At 39.0% G+C, this 19,344-nt stretch overlaps 2 protein-coding genes across 14 annotated transcripts in view; one reads left to right on the top strand and one right to left on the bottom strand.

Annotated features, from left to right (window-relative positions):
• ARMC10 (armadillo repeat containing 10) overlaps positions 1-15,228 on the top strand; it is a 68,616-nt gene extending 53,388 nt beyond the window's left edge. Inside the window, exons 5-6 of the mRNA XM_012177422.4 lie at positions 9,350-9,421; positions 10,287-15,228. Coding sequence (XP_012032812.3) covers positions 9,350-9,421; positions 10,287-10,538 — 324 coding nt within the window. The 3' untranslated portion in view covers positions 10,539-15,228. The remainder of the gene's footprint in view (positions 1-9,349; positions 9,422-10,286) is intronic.
• Positions 11,265-19,344, bottom strand: part of NAPEPLD (N-acyl phosphatidylethanolamine phospholipase D) — a 100,301-nt gene continuing 92,221 nt past the window's right edge. For all 13 annotated transcript variants that reach the window (XM_012176654.5, XM_042249180.2, XM_042249176.2 and 10 more), the window contains 2 exons: positions 18,880-18,994; positions 11,265-14,498 (listed from right to left, as the gene is read on the bottom strand). In XM_012176654.5, coding sequence (XP_012032044.2) covers positions 14,370-14,498; positions 18,880-18,994 — 244 coding nt within the window. In that variant the 3' untranslated portion in view covers positions 11,265-14,369. The remainder of the gene's footprint in view (positions 14,499-18,879; positions 18,995-19,344) is intronic.

Consider the following 19,344-nt stretch of genomic DNA (forward strand, 5'->3'; position numbering starts at 1 on the left):
GTTTCATTCTTCTTTATGTCTGAGTAATTGCCTTGTGCACGTGTACCCCATCTTCTGTGTCCATTCATTTGTTCTTCTACACTTACGTTGCTTCCCTGTCTTGGCTGTTGTACCTAGTGCTGCCACGTTATTTGGGGTGCAGGTGTCTTAAAATTTTGGATTTCTCTGGGTCTGCATGTGTGGGATTGCTGGGTCACTTGGTGCTTCTTTTATATTTTCTTACTCATTGGGCTGTGCAGAGTCTCAGCTGTGGCACGTGGGATTGTTAGTTGCAGCATGGGGGAAGAAGGCCCAGGGAAGAAACCTGGGCCTTCTGCATTGGGAGCACAGAGTCTTACCCACTGGACCACCAGGAAGTCCCACTGGGTACTTCTGTGTTTAGTCTTTTAAGAACCTCCGTGCTATTCTCTCCAGTGGCTGTACCAATTTATATTGCCACCCACAGTGTAGAAGCATTCCCTTCTCCACACCCTCTGCAGACTTTATTGTAGATTTTTTGAGATGGCCATTCTGATTGATGTGAGGTGATGACTTCATTGTACATTTGATTTGCCTTTCTCTAGGAACTAGTGATGCTGAGCATCTTTTCATGTGCTTTATGGAGCCATCTCTATAACTTTGGAGAAATGTGCATTTAGATCTTTGACCAATTTTTAATTGGGTAGTTTGTTTTTTGATATTTTGCTGTGAGTGGCTAGTATGTGTTGGAGATTAATTCCCTGTGGGTATCTTCATTTTTAAGAATTTTTTTTTTTTCCCATTCTGAGAGTTGTCTTATTCTTTCACTGATGGTTTCCTTTGCTGTGCAAATGCTTTGAATGTTTATTAGGTCCCATTTGTTTATTTGTGTTTTACTTTTCATGATTCTAAAAGGTGGATCAAAAAAGAACTTCCTGCATTTTATGTCAAAGCATGTTCTGCTTTTTTCCTCAAAAGTGTCATAGTCTCTCTCCTTCAGTCTGTTTGGAGTTTACTTTCGTGTACAGGGTTCGGGAGTATTCTCATTTTCCTTGCTAAGGAGCCTGTTCGCTGTCCTCCACAGTGGCCGTTCCCAATTTCCATTCCCAGTATCAGCCTAGGAGGGTTCCTCGACCCTCTCCAGCATTTACTGTTTGTAGAGTTTCTGCTTATGGCTGTTCTGTCCAGTGTGAGGTGAATACCTCAAACCTCATTGAAATTTTGGTTTGCATTTCTCTCATATTTAGTGACGCTGACATCTTTTCATGTGATTTCCTTAAACGGTGAGTTAAACTTGCTTATTCAAATTGGCTTTTTGAACATCTGCCCAGTTATGAATATTTTCCCAGTTACCTCCCTTCCGACATTTCTTGAGGGAAGACTTTTTTACTTACAGCCCAGCAGGCATTGTGAATATTAAGTGCCCATCAACAGTGTTGTTGTTATGGGAAATGGCCAGAAGGTAGCAGCATGTCTTTATGCCCAGCTCTGGTTACTGGGGAAACCAGAGCCATAGGGGAAGGTCCTGTTCCTGGATTGTAAGTTAAGAGGGGAATGTGCCAGAAGACACATTTAAGGCTTGTGTCTCATACCTTCTTCCCTCCTTACTCCTTATTGTTAGTTGCTTAGTCATGCCCAACTCTTTGCGACCCCATGGACTGTAGCCTGCCAGGCTCCTCCGTGCATAGATTTCTCTAGGCAAGAATACTGGAGTGGGTAGCCATTCCCTTCTGAAAGGGATCTTCCTGACTCAGGCATTGAACCTGAGTCTCCTGCATTGCAGGCAGATTCTCTACCATCTGAGCCGCCAGGGAAGCCCTCCTTACCCTTTATCCCCTGGAGAAATCCGAATTCCGGCAATGCCACTCTGCAGAGGGTGCTTTCATCCATAGGTGGGGCAACCCTAAGGAAGGAGGCTGGAAGTGGAAACCCCACCACCAGGAGACGTGGAGCCCAGGGGACTTTTCAAAGCTCTTCCAACCCAGAGGCTCCACCATCCTTTGGGTGCAGCAGCCGGAGTTTCACTGCAGGAGGACCCACCTGGATCTGGAGGTTGTGGGCCTATGCAGAGGGAAACAAGCACAGTAGGTCCATGGGGCAGGGCTTGTTGGCTGGCACATCCTCCCCAGACCCATCAGCCCCACATGAGTCCATCCTTGGGAACCAAGCCTGCCCAGGCTTCAGGAATGTGACAGCAGCCCCAGTCACCAAGGCCTGAGGGGAATAGAGTCGGCATTTTCGTTGTGTAATTTGTATTTTGTATTGGTGTATAGATGACTTACAGTGTTGTAAGGTCTGTTTTTTTTAGGTGTACAGCACCATGATTCACATATGCATAGACATGTACATCTCCTTTTTCAGGTTTTCTTCCCATATAGTTCATTATATAGTGTTGACCAGTAGGAGTCCTCGTCCTACAGTGGGGGCTTTTTTATTATAAAGAGTATGTTCATCTCCACCTGCTCATTTCTTAACTGCCCACCACCTTTACCTTTTGGTAACTATAAGGTGCTTTGCTATGTCTGTGAGGCCTTTTCTGTTTGATAAAGAAGTTCATTTGTATCCATTTTTAGAATCAATCTCTAAGTGGTATCATATGATACTTGTCTTTCCTTGACTCACTTATTTCACTCAGTATTAAATGTAATTGTCCTTCCTCCCTTCTTGCTGGTGTGTGTATGTAGCCCACCTTATATGCCCATTCATCTGTCCTCATCCACTTAGGTTGCTTCCATGTCTTGATTATTGTACATAGTGCTGCCATGAACATTGGGGTGCATCTGTCCTTTATTTTATTTTTTAAATTTATTTATTTTAATTGGAGGCTAATTACTTTACAATACTGCAGTGGTTTTTGCCATGCATTGATATGAACCAGCCATGGGTGTACACATGTTCCCTATCCTGAACCCCCCTCCCACCCCCCTCCTTATCCCATCCCTCAGGGTCATCCCAGTGCACTGGCCCTGAACACTCTGTTTCATGCATCAGACCTGGACTGGTGCTCTGTTTCATATATGATAATATACATGTTTCAGTGCTATTCTCTCAGATCTTCCCACCCTTGCATTCTCCCACAGAGTCCAAAAGTCTATTTACATCTGTGTCTCTTTTGCTGTCTCGTATGTAGGGTCATTGTTACCATCTTTCTAAATTCCATATATATGTGTTAGTATACTCTATTGGTGTTTTTCTTCCTGGCTTACTTCACTCTGTATAATAGGCTCCAGTTTCATCCACCTCATTAGAACTGATTCAAATGAATTCTTTTTAATGGCTGAGTAATATTCCATTGTGTATATCTACCACAGCTTTCTTATCCATTCATCTGCTGATGGACATCTAGTTAGCTTCCATGTCCTGGCTATTATAAACAGTGCTGCAATGAACATTGGGGTACATGTGTCTCTTTCAATTCTGGTTTCCTTGGTGTGTATGCCCAGCAGTGGGATTGCTGGGTCGTATGGCAGTTCTATTTCCAGTTTTTAAGGAATCTCCACACTGTTCTCCATAGTGGCTGTACTAGTTTGCATTCCCACCAACAGTGTAAGAGGGTTCTTTTTTCTCTGCACCCTCTCCAACACTTATTGCTTGTAGACTTTTGGTTAACAGCCATTCTGACTGGTGTGAGATGGTACCTCATTGTGGTTTTGATTTGCATTTCTCTGATAATGAGTGATGTTGAGCATCTTTTCATGTGTTTGTTAGCCATCTGTAAGTCTTCTTTGGAGAACTGTCTGTTTAGTTCTTTGGCCCATTTTTTGATTGGGTCATTTATTTTTCTAGAATTGAGCTGCAGAAGCTGCTTGTATATTTTTGAGATTAATTCTTTGTCAGTTGTTTCATTTGCTATTATTTTCTCCCATTCTGAGGCTGTCTTTTCACCTTGCTTATAGTTTCCTTTGTTGTGCAAAAGCTTTTACGTTTAATTAGGTCCCATTTGTTTATTTTCGCATTTCCAATACACTGGGAGGTGGGTCGTAGAGGATCCTGCTTTATGTCGGAGACTGTTTTGCCTGTTTTCCTCTAGGAGTTTTATAGTTTCTGATCTTACATTTAGATCTTTAATCCATTTTGAGTTTATTTTTGTGTATGGTGTTAGAAAGTGTTCTAGTTTCATTCTTTTGTAAGTGGTTGTTTTCCCAGCACCACTTGTTAGAGAGATTGTCTTTTCTCCATTGTATATTCTTGCCTCCTTTGTCAAAGACAAGGTGTCCATAGTGCGTGGATTTATCTCTGGGCTTTCTGTTTTGTTCCATTGATCTATATTTCTGTCCTTGTGCCAGTACCATACTGTCTTGATGACTGTAGCTTTGTAGTATAGTCTGAAGTCAGGCAGGTTGATTCCTCCAGGTCCATTCTTCTTTCTCAAGATGCTTTGGCTATTTAAGGTTTTTTGTATTTCCATACTAATTGTGAAATTATTCATTCTAGTTCTCTGAAAAATACTGTTGGTAGCTTGATAGGAATTGCATTGAATCTATAGATTGCTTTGGGTAGTATACTCACTTTCACTATATTGATTCTTCCAATCCATGAACACAGTATATTTCTGCATCTATTTGTGTAATCTTTGATTTCTTTCATCAGTGTTTTATAGTTTTCTATATATAGGTCTTTTGTATCTTTAGGTAGATGTATTCCTAAGTATTTTATTCTTTTCATTGCAGTGGTAAATGGAATTGTTTCCTTAATTTCTGTTTTCTCATTGTTAATGTATAGGAATGCAAGGGATTTCTGTGTGTTAATTTTATATTCTGCCACTTTGCTATATTCATTAATTAGCTCTAGTAATTTTCTGGTGGTGTCTTTAGGGTTTTCTATGTAGAAGATCATGTCATCTGCAACAGTGAGAGTTTTACTTCTTCTTTCCAATCTGGATTCCTTTTATTTCTTTTTCTTCTCTAATTGCTGTGGCTAAAACTTCCAAAACTATGTTAAATAGTAGTAGTGAGAGTGGGCAACCTTGTCTCGTGCCTGACTCTAGGGGGAATGCTTTCAATTTTTCACCACTGAGGATGTTTGCTGTGGGTTTATCATATATGGGTTTTATTATGTTGAGGTTTGTTCCTTCTATGCCTGCTTTTTGGAGGGTTTTTATCATAAAAGGATGTTGAATTTTGTTTTTCTGAATCTATTGAGATAATCGTATGGTTTTTATCTTTCAGTTTGTTAATATGGTGTATCACATTATCACATTAACATGATTGATTTGTGAATACTGAAGAATCCTTGCATCCCTGGGATAAAGCCTACTTGGTCATGATGTACAATGCATCTGTCTTTTAAAATTGTAGTTTTCTCTGGATCTATGTCCAGGAATGGGATTGCTGGGTCCCATGATACTTCTCCGTTTAGTTTTTAATGAACCTTTGTCCTGTTCTCTGTGGATTTACTGACCTTCAGTCACACCAACAGTATAGTAGGATTCCCTTTTCTCCACACCTACTCTGGCATTTATTGTAGGTTTTTTTGATGATGACCATTCTGAACTGTGTGATATCACACTGTACTTTTGATTTACAGTTCTGTAATAACTTAGAAATGCTGAGCACTTTTCATGTGCTTAATGGCCGTCTCTATGTCTTTGAAGAAATGTTCATCTAAATCTTGTGCCCCTATTTGATTGGGTTGTTTCTGATACTGAGGTGCATAAGCTGTTTGTATGTTTTGGAGATAAATCCCTCATGGGTGTCTTTGTTTGCAAATATTAGTTACACTGTAAGGGTTGTCTGTTGTACTTATGTTTTCCTCTGCTGTGCCAATGCTTTCGAGTGGAATTAGGTCCCATTATTTTTATTTTTCATGATTCTAAGAGGTGAATCAAAAAAGAACTTTCTGAAATTTAGGTCAAAGCATGTTCTGCCTGTATTTTCCTCAAGAGCTCTATAGTATTCATCCTTTTGTTGAGGTCTTTAATATGTTTGGAGTTTATTTTTCTGTATGTTAGTGAATATTCCAATTTCATCCCCCTTTTCATTTATTAAACAACCTGCACACTGTTCTTCATCGTGGCTGTTACTAATTTACCTTCTCCCCACGGTTGCAGGGAGGTTTTCATTTTTCCACACCATTTCCAGCATTGTCTTTTGGACAATGGCCGCTGTGAATGGTGTGAGGAAATCTGTTTGTAGTTTTGATTTGCACTTCTCTAATATTTAGCAATATTGACTTCTTTTCTTTTCTTTTTGTAAACAAGGTGAGTGAAACAGCACTTGAAATTGGGTTCTTGAGCATCTGCCCTGTGTTGAAATCTTTTCTGATGTCATACCCCAGGATGTATCTTGAGGGCAGGTGTTTTTCTTGACTGCCCCTTGTGAATATTAATTGCCCATCAGCACAGGTTTTTACAGTTTCCCTTAGGGCAAAGAGCCACAGGGTGAGAGCATTTCTTCGTGGCACCTTTCCCCCCACCACCCATTTAATTTTTCTTTTTCATTGGTGTAGAGTTGATTTTCAGTGTTGTGTTTGTTTTAGGTGTACAGGATTCAGTTGTATAGACCTGAATCCTCTTTTTTGGGTTCTTTCCTCATATAGCTGATTAGTGTGTGCAGTATTGTTCACTGTGCTATTCAGTAGCTCCTTTTTATCTAGTCAATATACATTAGTGTGTATATGTTAATCATGAGTGATGTCTGTATCTCTTGATGTGCTTATATTTTATGAAGTGTAAATAAAATTCACCTCTTGAAATTGGCTCTTTTAAAGTCTGCCCTGTTTTCAATTCTCTGTTGTTGATTTACCCCAGGGCATTTCTCGAGAACAGGTATAGAGCCCTGTAGGCCTTGTGAAGATTAAATACCACTCAACTCTATTGTTAATGTTGTTGATCTAAACAGGCCCAACTGTAGTTCTTTAAAGCAACTAGAGCCTCAGTCAAAGTCCTGACTCAGTGTTGAATTATAAAGTGGACAGTATGACAGCACAGACTGAAAGCTTGTCTCCATCCTTGTTATTTTTAAATTCACTTTTATTTCTTACTGTACTAACATCGATACACAAGGTAATGAGTGCTGTAGGTATACAAAATGTATTTTCAGTTTTGCATATATACATATCGATTCACAATCGAATTTTTTCCCCATATAGCTTATTACAGTGTTGAACTCCCTTATTATACCTAAGTCTTTGTTGATAATCTATTTCATATAGAGTGATTATATCTGTTACATCTAAACTATAATTTATCCCTTACCCCGTCTCATTTAGTATGTTTGTTAACTCACGTCTGCTTCTGTTTCCTCAAGTAATCTGTGTATTTTTAGACTCCACTTTTCAGGGATATTTGATATTTGTATTTTTCTGATTCTGACTTTCTTCACTTTAATTATCCCCTAGTTTTATCTATGTTCCTGAAAATCACAATAATTCATTCTTTCTCTTGGCTGAGTCGTATTGTATTGTGTACACGTGTCACGTCTTTCTCCATTCCTCTCGATGAACCTTTTGTTTGCTTCCATTTGTTGGATGTGAAAAATTCTTGTCCAGTGCATACTTGGCTGCATGAGACTTTTCAAAATCTGGTTTTCTCCTCAAATACCCTTTGGGGTGGTTGTGCATGAATTTTGTCTGAAGTTTCTTTCAGACACATATCCAGGAGTGGGACTCCAGATCAGATGTAGCTCTGCTGAATTTTTTGAGAAACCTCCGTAGTGTCTTCCCTCGTGGCTGTCACCAGGTTACTGTCTAAGCAACAGGCGAGGAGGGTTCCTTTTCACCCCGCCCTCCCTGGCGGTTGTTGTGGAGAGGTTTTAATGATGGCCACTGACTGGTGCACAGTGATCCTTCATTGTAGTGACAGTCTGCATTTCTCTGCTGAGTGATGGTGAGCATCCTCTTATGTGTTTCATTTCTTAAAAGAATGTTGTGAGTAAAACTTAACTCCTGAAGTGGCCTGAAATTTGAGCCTATTTGGAGTTTTCTTTTGATTGCTTACCACAGCACATTTCTCCAGGGCAGGTTTCATTAATATCTCTGCAGGCCTTGCAATAATAGAATTCCCCTCAGCCCTGGTTTTTCCAGTTGTAATTATGGGAAGTGTCCACACGGCGGCGGCAGCATATCCTCTTTACCCAGCAATGGTTCCATAGGGCAAGGAGATTAGGGAAAGTCCTGCTCCTTAAAAAAACTAGGAGTGCATATTGTACATCTATGACTGATTCATGTTGATGTTTGACAGGAAACAATAAAATTCTGAAAAGCAGTTATCCTAAAATTAAAAAGAAAACTAGGAATAAAACCACCATATAATCCAACAGTCCCACATTGGGCACATACCCTGTGGAAAGCATAACTGAAATGCAGCATTATTGACAATAGCTCCAACATGGAAGCAACCTAGATGTCTATCAACAGATGGCTAAAGCAGCTGTGGTACATACGTACAATGGAATATTAGCCATAAACAAACACATTGAGTGCATTCTAATGAGGTGGGTGAACCTAGAGCCTATTATACAGAGTGAAGTCAGAAAGAGAAAAGTATCATATATTAACACATGCATATGGAATCTAGAAAGACGGTACTGATGAACCTATTTGCAGGGGAGCTATGAAGATGCAGAAACAGAACAGATCTGTGGACACAGTGTGGAAAAGAGAGAGTGGATGAATAGAGAGTAGCATTGAAAACATATACGTTATCATATATAAACTAGATAGCCAGTGGGAATTGACTGTATGATGCAGAGAGCTCTAACCCAGTGCTCTGATGAGCTAGAGGGGGTGGGGCGGGAGGTTCAAGACGGAGAAGCCATGTGTATACCTATGGCTGATTCATGTTGGTGTATGGCAGAAACCAACGTAACATTGTAAAGGAATTATCCTCCAATTAAAAATGAAGTGCCAAAAAAAGAATGCAGGTAGTCCAGTGTAAGTTGTTAACATGTTTTTGCTGATTATATCATTGTCTGTTTAAAAGATTGTAAAACTTTTCATATAACAGTATGCACCAGGAATCACAGAAAACTAGTAAAAAGCACCTTATTGTAAGTGTTCATAACCAAACTTTCCCTACATTTTCATACTTTAAGTAGAAATAAACTGAAGTTTGAGAGATGGCTTTTTTATTCCAAAGATCACATTTTACATACCAGTAATCATATTAAAGATTATTTATATAACATGTTAAAGTTACCCTGTGTTAGGTATTTGTGTGGGCCAGCGGTGGGAAGTAAAGACATTCACTATTTTCTCCCTATCAGTATAATTGAAAAACTAAGCTTTTTAAGTAAAATGAATTGAGAAGACTTCGTGGAATGGAGAGAATTTGAATCTGACCTTGAAGAATAGGCAGGACTTTAAAATATGGACATGGCTGGGAGATAGCATGTCAGGTAGAGAAAATCCACACTTGGTTGTCTGAAATAACCTGATATTTTTCTTGTTTCAGGTTCAAGTTTTGAAGCTGCTTTTGAATTTGTCTGAAAATCCAGCCATGACAGATCAACTTCTTGATGCCCAGGTAAGCACCTGCACATTTGTGCTGTCTATACATCAGTTTGGACAGACAGATCCAGAAGGGAAGGATTTATCCCAAAGTATGAACGGGAATTCTCCCTGAGGAGCAATATTAGAGGTGGTTTTCCCTTCTGTTTTGGTTCTCTTTGCCTATATGAATTACCTCAATTTTCTGTAATGACCATATTTTACTTCTGAAAACTGTTTTGGGAAGGTCTCCCTAGTAGTAATAAATGGTAATTTTTATGCCTCTGTTCACTTTGGGGTACTTATCACACCTTTTCTACTGACCTATTAATGCTCAGTGTATATCAGTATCCAGAGACAATAGTATTCACGGAGGCACCACCATGCGCCTGATGCCCAGCTGAGCGCTAGGATATACCAGCGAGTCTGTACAGCATGACGTGGTACTTGTCGGCTTGCGCTTACAGTGTAGGTAGAGGAGACAGAAAATGTAAGAAATGAGCAAGATAATTAAAAGCTGTGGTATTCTGAAGGAAGCATAGTTTGTACTATGATAGAATATCCTACAGAAAAAGGACCTTGTTTTATTATTCATCTGCTCAGCCCTTATACCTGGTGCCTTGAATTAATGAGTTTCCATGATGACTATATATGATGGATCTTAAAGAGGAAAAATGACTACATTCTAGGATTGCAAGAAAATAGTATTTTTAAGCTAAGACACAAAACCTCCCGTTTCCTTTGGTATATGACACGGGTGCTGAAGGTTTTACACATTTATGTTATGCTGTCTCAGGGATAGATTTCTGCAACAGGATTTTTTAAAATGTGTTCAGTACATGTGAAGAGACCCATGGAAAATGTTTTCGTATATTTTTAATTCTCATTGTTTCCTATTTCAGGTGGACTCATCATTCCTTTCACTTCTTGATGGCCATGTACCAAAGGAGATTCTTCTTCGAGCTCTCACACTGCTTCAGAACATAACAGACTGCCTCAGCGAAGAGCGCCGTTTAGCTACACAGACAGCTTTCCCTGCAGGTTCACTGTTTTCCCTGTTGTATGGAAAAGAATGTGCCCAGAAAATGAAAGCTTTAGTTCATCACCATGATGCCGACGTGAAGGAAAAGGTAACAATGATACCAAAATTCTAATTGGTTGGTCATAGTTTTCCAAAGAGTAATGCAGTCCAGAATTAATACACAGAGATTTCTCATTTTTCACCTTCCTCACAAAGAGATTCTTTTAACTGCTGAATTTAAATAGTAAATATCATGTACTGTAAATACATTTCATCTTCAACACAGCTACACCTTGCCATGATCTTCTGGTTTGTTTTGGACCATTTTATTGATACCAAATGAATATCAATTTCAGCTTGTTCTGAAACTGTTTTTATTTTGCTTTTTGCTAAGCTACTTCAGCTATTCCCTCTACATGGAGCGACAGTGACCTTTTGTGTGTAAGCTCCCCTTCCCTTGTCCAAAGGGATTTGTAGTTACTCCACCGGGACAGCGACACTGTTTCCTAACTGCCCTAGGAAGGGCCTTGTTCTTCTAGTAGCAATGAAATCATGTGCTCCGAAGGCCACCTGCCACTCAGGTCTGTTCTAATCATAGAATCTACTTTTAGTCCATGAAAACTTGCAACTGTTAGGAAAAATGTTTCCTAATACCCACTCCTATTTACTGTGTATAACATACTGGTATCAATCAAAACAGAATGCTTCTGTCATTCACGTGTAGGCCTTTTGGTACATCTAGAAGGAAACGGCTTTTCTTTGTACAGGAGCTTAGTCTATCCAGTGTTTAAAATTTATGCTCAGAGTAAGAAATTCATAGGTTTTTTTTTTTTTTAAGTAGAAAAAAGTGGCAAGATTATTTTCTCCCTTTAAGTGAAAAGTTTTATTCATTAATTTTCATCTATGCTTTACATAACTAAAATTAAAGATAAAAATTCTCAGCAGTTATTTTAAATAGTATCTTTGTCCCATAAGCTACTGTAACAATTCGCTATATTTGACTTCCCCTTCTCCACCCCACATCCCCATGTTTTGTAATATTCAAGTTCATGACCACCCACCATGCTTTGTTATTAAGTAAATCAGTTTGCAAGCAGGTTTCCTATTCATATATTTAAGGCAAGAGTACTTTGAATTTCATTTTCTAAATATATAGATTTCCATAGGAAGTTTACAAATCCTCAAACAGAAAAATGTGCTTTCTCAGGGTTATACAGATACAGAAATAAAACGGGAGAAATATTTTTTACAGTAGCAAACATTCAGTATATGATGAAAATTCTCAACTAGCGGTACATTATGAGGGCTAAGAATCATTTTCAGTGATGCAAACGTAAGTGTTACTTCCCTGAAAGGCACATTTCTTTATAACAGTTTTACGTAGTCTTCCTCATTTAATGAAAATATATATTCAAAATGTACACACATTAAAAATCAAGATTAGATTTTAATGTGCTGTAGCAGCACTGAATTCTAAAACTCCATCTATTCTTTTCCTTGAACAAATAACATTTCCTGGAGATCAGAGCATTGAGTCTGAAATGTCAAACTGCTAGAGAAAATTGGTAGGGGGGAGTCATTTTAACTATCTAGAAAGAATTACACAGTGAAAATGCACAGTTAGATCTTTACCTTTGTAGGTCAGGGCACATCTTACTTTTTTAGGTGGTCCTATTTGATGGCCCCACCCTCTTGGGCAGTGAGTATCAAAGTGTTCCTCCGACCACAGAAGTGAATTTCAATAAAATCTTACATGTTGGTATGGATGCTGGCTAATCAAAGAGAAAAATGAAATTGACTTAGAGGATGAGACAATTAAACTGGAGGGAACAGAGGGGATTTGTCTAATTTTTCAAAATCTGTCTTTGCACATAAAACCCTTCAAAATGTAGATAGGAAAGATGAAGCTCAATGTACTTAAGGAACAAAATGCCAAAGTGGAAAGAATGCTAATGTTGATAAAAATTAAACCGTGGCGGAAGCCTAGAAAAATGAGGCTGGTCCATTTAAAGTGCTTGGAGACCCTCATTTAAACAATACATGTGAAAACAAAGTTAACATTAAGGCCCTCAAGGAGAAAAAATAACTAAGCAAGAGGTGCATGGCTTGCTTCACAGAGACGCGGCAAGAGATGAATTTCCAGTCTGGCCTGCAAGCGAGGAAGGCAACCACAGAGCACTGGCTAGGATTAGGGCGACACGGGCCAGAGCCACTGACCAATAAGCCTGACGCCCGGACTCCTGTCTGCTGGCGAAATAGTCCTTCCGAGTGAAAGTGTTGGTTTGTTTTTTTTTTTCCTTCTGAAGGTTTAGTTTAGGGGGAAATTTTATGTGCTTTAGTGCCCTCCAATCATATACATTCACCTGTATTATACACACATTTCCCCTTAACAGATTTGCTGCATCTTTGTAGCCAGAAATACTGAAATTTTTATAAAGATTATTTACATTTATTTTGGCTATAGCTGCAAATTTACAAAATGCAGGAGATAAAATTGTCAGGCCTCAATGTTTTACTGCCCCTGCCCCTATATATGCTTGAATATATCAAAATATATCAAAAGTAGTAGCCTATTTTCCACGTTCAAATCTACCTATCTGTAGTAGGCAGTGTATTTTCAAAGTGCTCTAAAAAAGACAAACCAGTGACTATTATTTGTTCAGGTTTGGAGGTAGGTGGGAGTCATCCTCTTGTTGCATGTGAGGACACTGAGGCACACAGAGTCCACGGCAGAAGCAGGACTGAAGTTCAGAGTGAGTGGCCAACATGCATGTATTACAGGGCACTGCCTGGGTAGCATTTGGTGTAGAAAAACCTGTACTTTGATTATTTTATATGAATAAAATTAATTTTACTGAGACTCAACCAGGAAGACAGAACAGGCTTCTGCTCGGCTCTCCCCCTTAGGAAGGGTCACAGTCACCAAGTGCCTGCAGAGCCCATCTACGACTAAATCCCTGTCTCTTTTTAACCACTAACATCCCACACTGGCTTAATACAAGTAGAATCATGCTTAAGGATCATTTGATATAAAAATATAAGACCTCACACTCATGTAAAACATAGAATACTTAAAAATCTTGCTGACATTGATGAGTTTGAGCTAAGAAACCAGAAAAAAAAAATGAGTATATATACATAGAGAGGAGATAGAATAGGGAAAAAAATAAAAATCCAAAGTATATGGTCTATCAACATATAAGATGTGCATTTGTGTTTTTAAATTATTTCCTTGCAGCTATATTTGTGCTGAGCAGGAATGACTTTTAAATTAAAAGTAGAAAATTTCATAAGTCATGTCTCATAACCACACTTCCCAGCTCAGAGGGCTTCTGCCATAAGGATTGTAGATGTGCCATAGAACATACTGTTCCTCTCTTTAAAAAATTGTCCTTACAAATGATAACTTAGCCAAAACTCCTATGTTTTTATGTTTTAAAAAATAAATCACTTACCATTTGGTATAATCTTAATAGAGCACACATTGCTATAAGCATATGGGAATCAATGTCATCATTTACTCTGTGACTATAAAAAAATGTTTTTCTGTGCAGGCCTCTAAGAAAATCTAGGTAGGTATATAGCCTTGACTTACCTTGCAGAAGGCCCCTAAGAATAAAAAAAGAGAAGTGAGTTTTTAAAAGCAGTTTTTCATAACCTCAAAACTCTACCATGAAAGTAGAATGCTTTAGTTTAAAAAAAAAAAAAAAACCATTGCAGTGTTTATGTCACTGAGACAGGACCTTAAATAATGAGTTGGCTAATGTGGATTTTAATGACCCACCTCTGAACTCTTATTTATATGGACCAGCAATCATATTAGTATCAGGTGATAACAGAACATAAACCTATAGAAGTAGTTTCCAAATGTAAAGAATCATAATATTCATGAATTTCTTACTTAGTCTTTTCACATGTATATCAAACGATGCCTTTTTCATGAAAAGCTCTTATTATGTTCATATTACTCAACGTCTTCATCATCAGTATTAAGGTGTCTTGATTCGCCATGCTTCAGGACAAAAAAATCCTCAGTCTTAAGTCCATATCTTTCTAGAGCTTCACATAGTTTCACTGGAGGCTCTAAATAATGCTGGCAAAGTGCAAAGAAACAAAAATGGAAAAAGATTAAGCACACCTGTATCTGAGGGGACAGTTCAAACAAGATTTCAACTAAAATAATCAACATAGCCCACTTAAAAATAATATCTTTCCGTTTCATTGAAAGATTATCTATGAGTCACTTTCTAACATATAATCATTGTTGATATAAGTGTCACATGTATCAATTTATCTAACACCATGTATGCCAACTTTGGTGCCAACTTAGACTGAACATAGACTGCGTGAACTCTGATCACTATTTTCCCTACATGAAATTCCAGTCTAAACGGAACCAGTGCTAAAGAATTGTTACCAATATTTGGGGAGAATATAGAAACAGATTATAAGGAAGAGCATCTGTGTATAAGCAAAGTCTAGAGACGATATTTTTGGCTGCAGAAGGGCTGTCATCCCCAGGCCCCTGCCAGACACCACTTCTGTAGCCTGAGACGTGGAGAGGGAGCTGGAGAAGATTTGACCAGTGGAGTTTCATTGTGTTTCCTCACCTTTTCACAGCTAAAAAAAAAAAAAGTGAAGATAGCACACTACTGAAGGATGTTTCAACCTACTCAAATGTTTTCCAGATAAATTAAAACCAATTGAATGTGTTATAAAGTAAAAGGTATAAAAGATAATCATTTCACCAGTTATTTCTCTTTTGAGTTAAATCTGTACATTGGATAGTGGCTATTTTATATCAAATAAAGGGGAAAAAAACAGCTGTTACAGAAAAGGTTTTTTTTTTTTCCATTTCAATCAGAAAAGCTGTAAAATGTGAAAGTTAAAGCAGGAGTAAAAATCACCCAGTCTCTACTCTGATCGCCGGCAGAAAGTCTGCTGCTGCCCTTCACACGGTAGTGTCTTGTGAGTACCTGGAGTAGCCAGGTCAGGGAGCCAAATAAGAGCACTGGCCTTCCTGGAGCTTACATCCCAATACACAGACAGGTAAGAAGTGAACAAGCAAGGAAACAGTATTGGGGTGGGTGATACGTTCTGGGGACAAAATAGTATCAGAGGTGGAGGTTTAATTTTAAATCCAACCACCTAAGAAGTCCTCCTGGAGATGGCAACACTTGAATAAACACCTGATGGAGCAGACTGCAGGGGGCTTTATAGGCGACCATTAGAATCACCATGGCTTTGACCTGGGGCGGCGGCGGGGCGGGTCTCCTGGAAGAGAATTGTCCTGATCTGATTTAGGGGTAAAGGTCGCTGCCCTCTGCAGTGTGGAGAACAGACAGCAAGGGGCAGTGTGGCATTGGTGAACGGGATAAGAAGCGGTCAGAGTCCAAATATAGTCTGACAGGTGAGCTGACTGCATTTGGAGAAAGCGGGAGAGAGGATACAGTAAAGATTTTAGCCTGAGGAGCTGGAAGGAGAATTTTGCCATTTGCTGAGATATAAGAGAAACAAGTTTGAGGAAAGAGCAGGAAGTTTAGGATGAAGCTTTTTAACCTTTAGTATGAAGTTTTTGTAACCTGATGGACATCCAAGTGGAGAAAAGTAGGTAAATGTGGATTGTAGGGAAAAACCTAGGTTAGAGAGCTTACAGTGCATAGACCGTGTTTAAAGCCATGAGACTGTTGAGATTCCCCCAGGGAGTAAACAGCTAGAGAAGAGAAGGGGTCCCTGGACTATGGACTCCTAACATTCTCACTGCTGGGAGGGACAGGAGGAACCAGCCACAGACTACGAAGGGCCAGCCGGTGATGCAGTAGGAAAACCAGGCAAGTTTTCTGTGGTTTCGGATGTACAGATCTGCCAACAGTTACTGGCCACACTCAAGTTTTTTCCTCCCTGCTTGCTCACTCCTAGGTTTATCACTGTGTTCAGAGATGTGTTGCCACTGTCTGCTGAGAAACTGAGGTTAACTAAGCATTTGTTATCCTGTATTCCTAGAAATAGCCACTTATTAAGGTTAGCTGATAATAGAAATCCATTGTTAGTCTTTTCTTTGCACATAGGAGATTGCTGATATTATCACCAGTAAAATATAACTTTAATAGCCCAAGTCAAGAAGCTTTCCTTTGCAAAATTGTTTTTAAGAGATTTCAAAATGATGAAACTCTTCCCCACTTCCCCCATGTTCTACCACTCTCAGCCAATAATAAAACACTTACACAATTATCTCACACTAATAATTTCTTTCCTAAACTGTAACTTTAGTTATAAGCTATAATTTGGTATGGATTTTGATGTTGCACTGTCTCTGTGAGTTTCTTCACAGGTCAGTTCTTGGCTGCTTCAACCATCTGGAAGATAACTTGAGAAGTAGGCAAGAAAACTATTTTAGTGCAGGCACTATAGTCCTGCAGGGAAGACAGAAATGCCCCATAGCCCTGGACCAAACAATATGCGTTAATCAAGAGAGTAGATCAGACATAAATATGAGTAAGTGGTGAAAGATCCCAGCAGTCTGGACCCACTAAATGCCAGGCACCAGCCCCAGAAAACTCAAACTGTTCCCTAAGATATAAGATACTCAAAATAGAGACCCTGGTCATTTAAGAAGTTAACATATATTATGTAGTGCCTACCGTTTGTCTCCACCAAAACTAGTGACTTAAATGCTTAAATACATATAAGAAATTCACTCAACGTTCCTCAGATAAAATATATGTACAGTGACCTCTGATTTAAGTGTTGCCAAGTCAAGGACACCCTTAAGCTGCTTATACTGTAGTAAGCAGTTATTACAACTATTTACATGCAGATCATTTTAAACTGTCTGCAAAGCATAGGCTAAACATCCTCCCCACAAATTCTTTATAATTTAGCAAACTCGCAGTCGTCAGATTTACACAACTAATGTCAAAAAGACTAAATGATTTTGTATTTTATGTTTCATTAAGAAGTAAAGATGAAGGTTAGATTTTTAACAGGAGTAAGACTGAATAATACAGTAACTCTTAAAGACTGTGGGTTTTCTCTCCTCTCCTCAAGTTCCCATCTCAGTCAAGAGCATAACCATCTTCCCAATTACTCAAGTTAAAAATCTAGGACTCATCTTTGACTCTTCTGTTTGCAGGGTTTAATAAAATACTATTACTTCATCTAAGTTGCTGAAATATATATGGAACATAAATAAGCATGCTGCTAAGTCACTTCAGTCGTGTTCGACTCTGTGCGACCCACCAGGCTCCCCCACTTATATCTAAATTTATATACATATGGAATGCACCCACACATGGAATAAGACACTGCCACTAAGTATAGCGGTAAACCTGTGTACTCGGGTTTCTCCAAGGACACAGAAACCCATACTCTCTTTCACCCTTCCTATGCCCATGGTCGTTCAGCTGTTGATTCTGCTGTGTCCTCCCAACAGTGTAGTTCAGGACAGTAGCAGTGCAGAGTGGGAAATCTGATGGGACAGAGTAGACAGGGGGCAGGCAGTGTATTAATTATGGAATAAGATGCAACCAGGGAGAAGGCAGGCCAGAAAAGGACAGAGAGAGGGACTGCTTAAAAAGCAGAGGACTCCTTGCAGAGAGGCGCTGGAATGTGGAAGGTGCCACAGAGAGCAAGGAGAAGCAGCCCAGTTCACTTGTCCATTCCTAAGTTTTGCTTAGGACAGGCCCTGGCTCCAGGAGAGGAGAGAAAGCTTTTTGCTAAGCTTCTGTTTGATCCCACAACTCTGCCTAGTAGCAGATTCTAGGTCCCGGGTACCTTATAGGAAAATGAAGTCTTCTCTACTAGTCTAGGAATAAAACCACCATTTACTTACCCCAGTGCCTGGCACACAGCAGACACAGAATCAGTGTTTACTGGACAAATAACACTTCGGAAAAGCTCCAAGCTGTCCAGCCTCACTTTCCCTGCTGCTCTTGGTAGCATTCACACTCTGGCTGAACTCACTGCTCACCATCTCCATGCCCACACTTCCCTCCTCTTGAGATGCCTTCTTCCTTACCTTCTCACAGCCAAGTTTAAATGTCATCTCTTCCATGAAGCTCTCTATGATCCCTTCAATCAGTAACAGTCCCTGACTCTGAGAACCCTTTATCTGTCCCACTTTTTATAACACTTACTTTTAGAGTAATTCCATACATATCTTGTATCTTCCATTAAATAAAAGCCTGCCTTGAGAGGAATGACATGATTCATTTTTCTGTTTCCTAAGACCATACATATTTTTGATTATATAAATAATTCACAAGACCCCATGCAATGAAGAGGTTTTTTTCACTGTATATAAATATTGTTTTACTAATTAATAATTTACCATCCTAATTCACGTTGATGACTGTGATGACCACACAGGTTCAGATTCTAGTCTGGTTTCTGAACACACTGCCAGGTACACTGATGCCTGAATCCTATCCTGTGTCAGACACACACTGAGTTACTATGACCACAGTCGTACTTACCTCACTTGCTAAGGCAAAAGTTCCCCAGTGAATTGCCACAGACTTCTTTGCCTGAACATCAGTGTGAATCTTTACAGCCTCTTCTGGGTCTACATGCTGGTACTTCATAAACCACCTTAGAAAACAGTAATTTATTAAATATGGCCTTTGAAATATACACTAAATTCTAATTACTGCTTCATCAACCTTTAAGATTCTACACAAGAGTAAGTCACAGTAGTCAAAACCATCTCCCTCAGACCACTAAAATATTTTTTGTATAAACTGCTATACAGTAGGTAAGTCTCAAGCAAAACTCCCCTTTGACTACTAAGATTTTGTTCCACATGTATTTTCATTTTACTGAGGATTTATTCTGAAGAAATGTCTTATCTTAAAAAGATATCTTGCAGTCTTGCTATTAATCAAAGAAGTGGAATAATGGGTAACAAATTAAAAATCAAAACTTCAATTGCAAAATAACCT

The sequence above is a fragment of the Ovis aries genome, chromosome 4 (genome assembly GCF_016772045.2).
Source record: "Ovis aries strain OAR_USU_Benz2616 breed Rambouillet chromosome 4, ARS-UI_Ramb_v3.0, whole genome shotgun sequence".
Classification (NCBI taxonomy): Eukaryota; Metazoa; Chordata; class Mammalia; order Artiodactyla; family Bovidae; genus Ovis; species Ovis aries.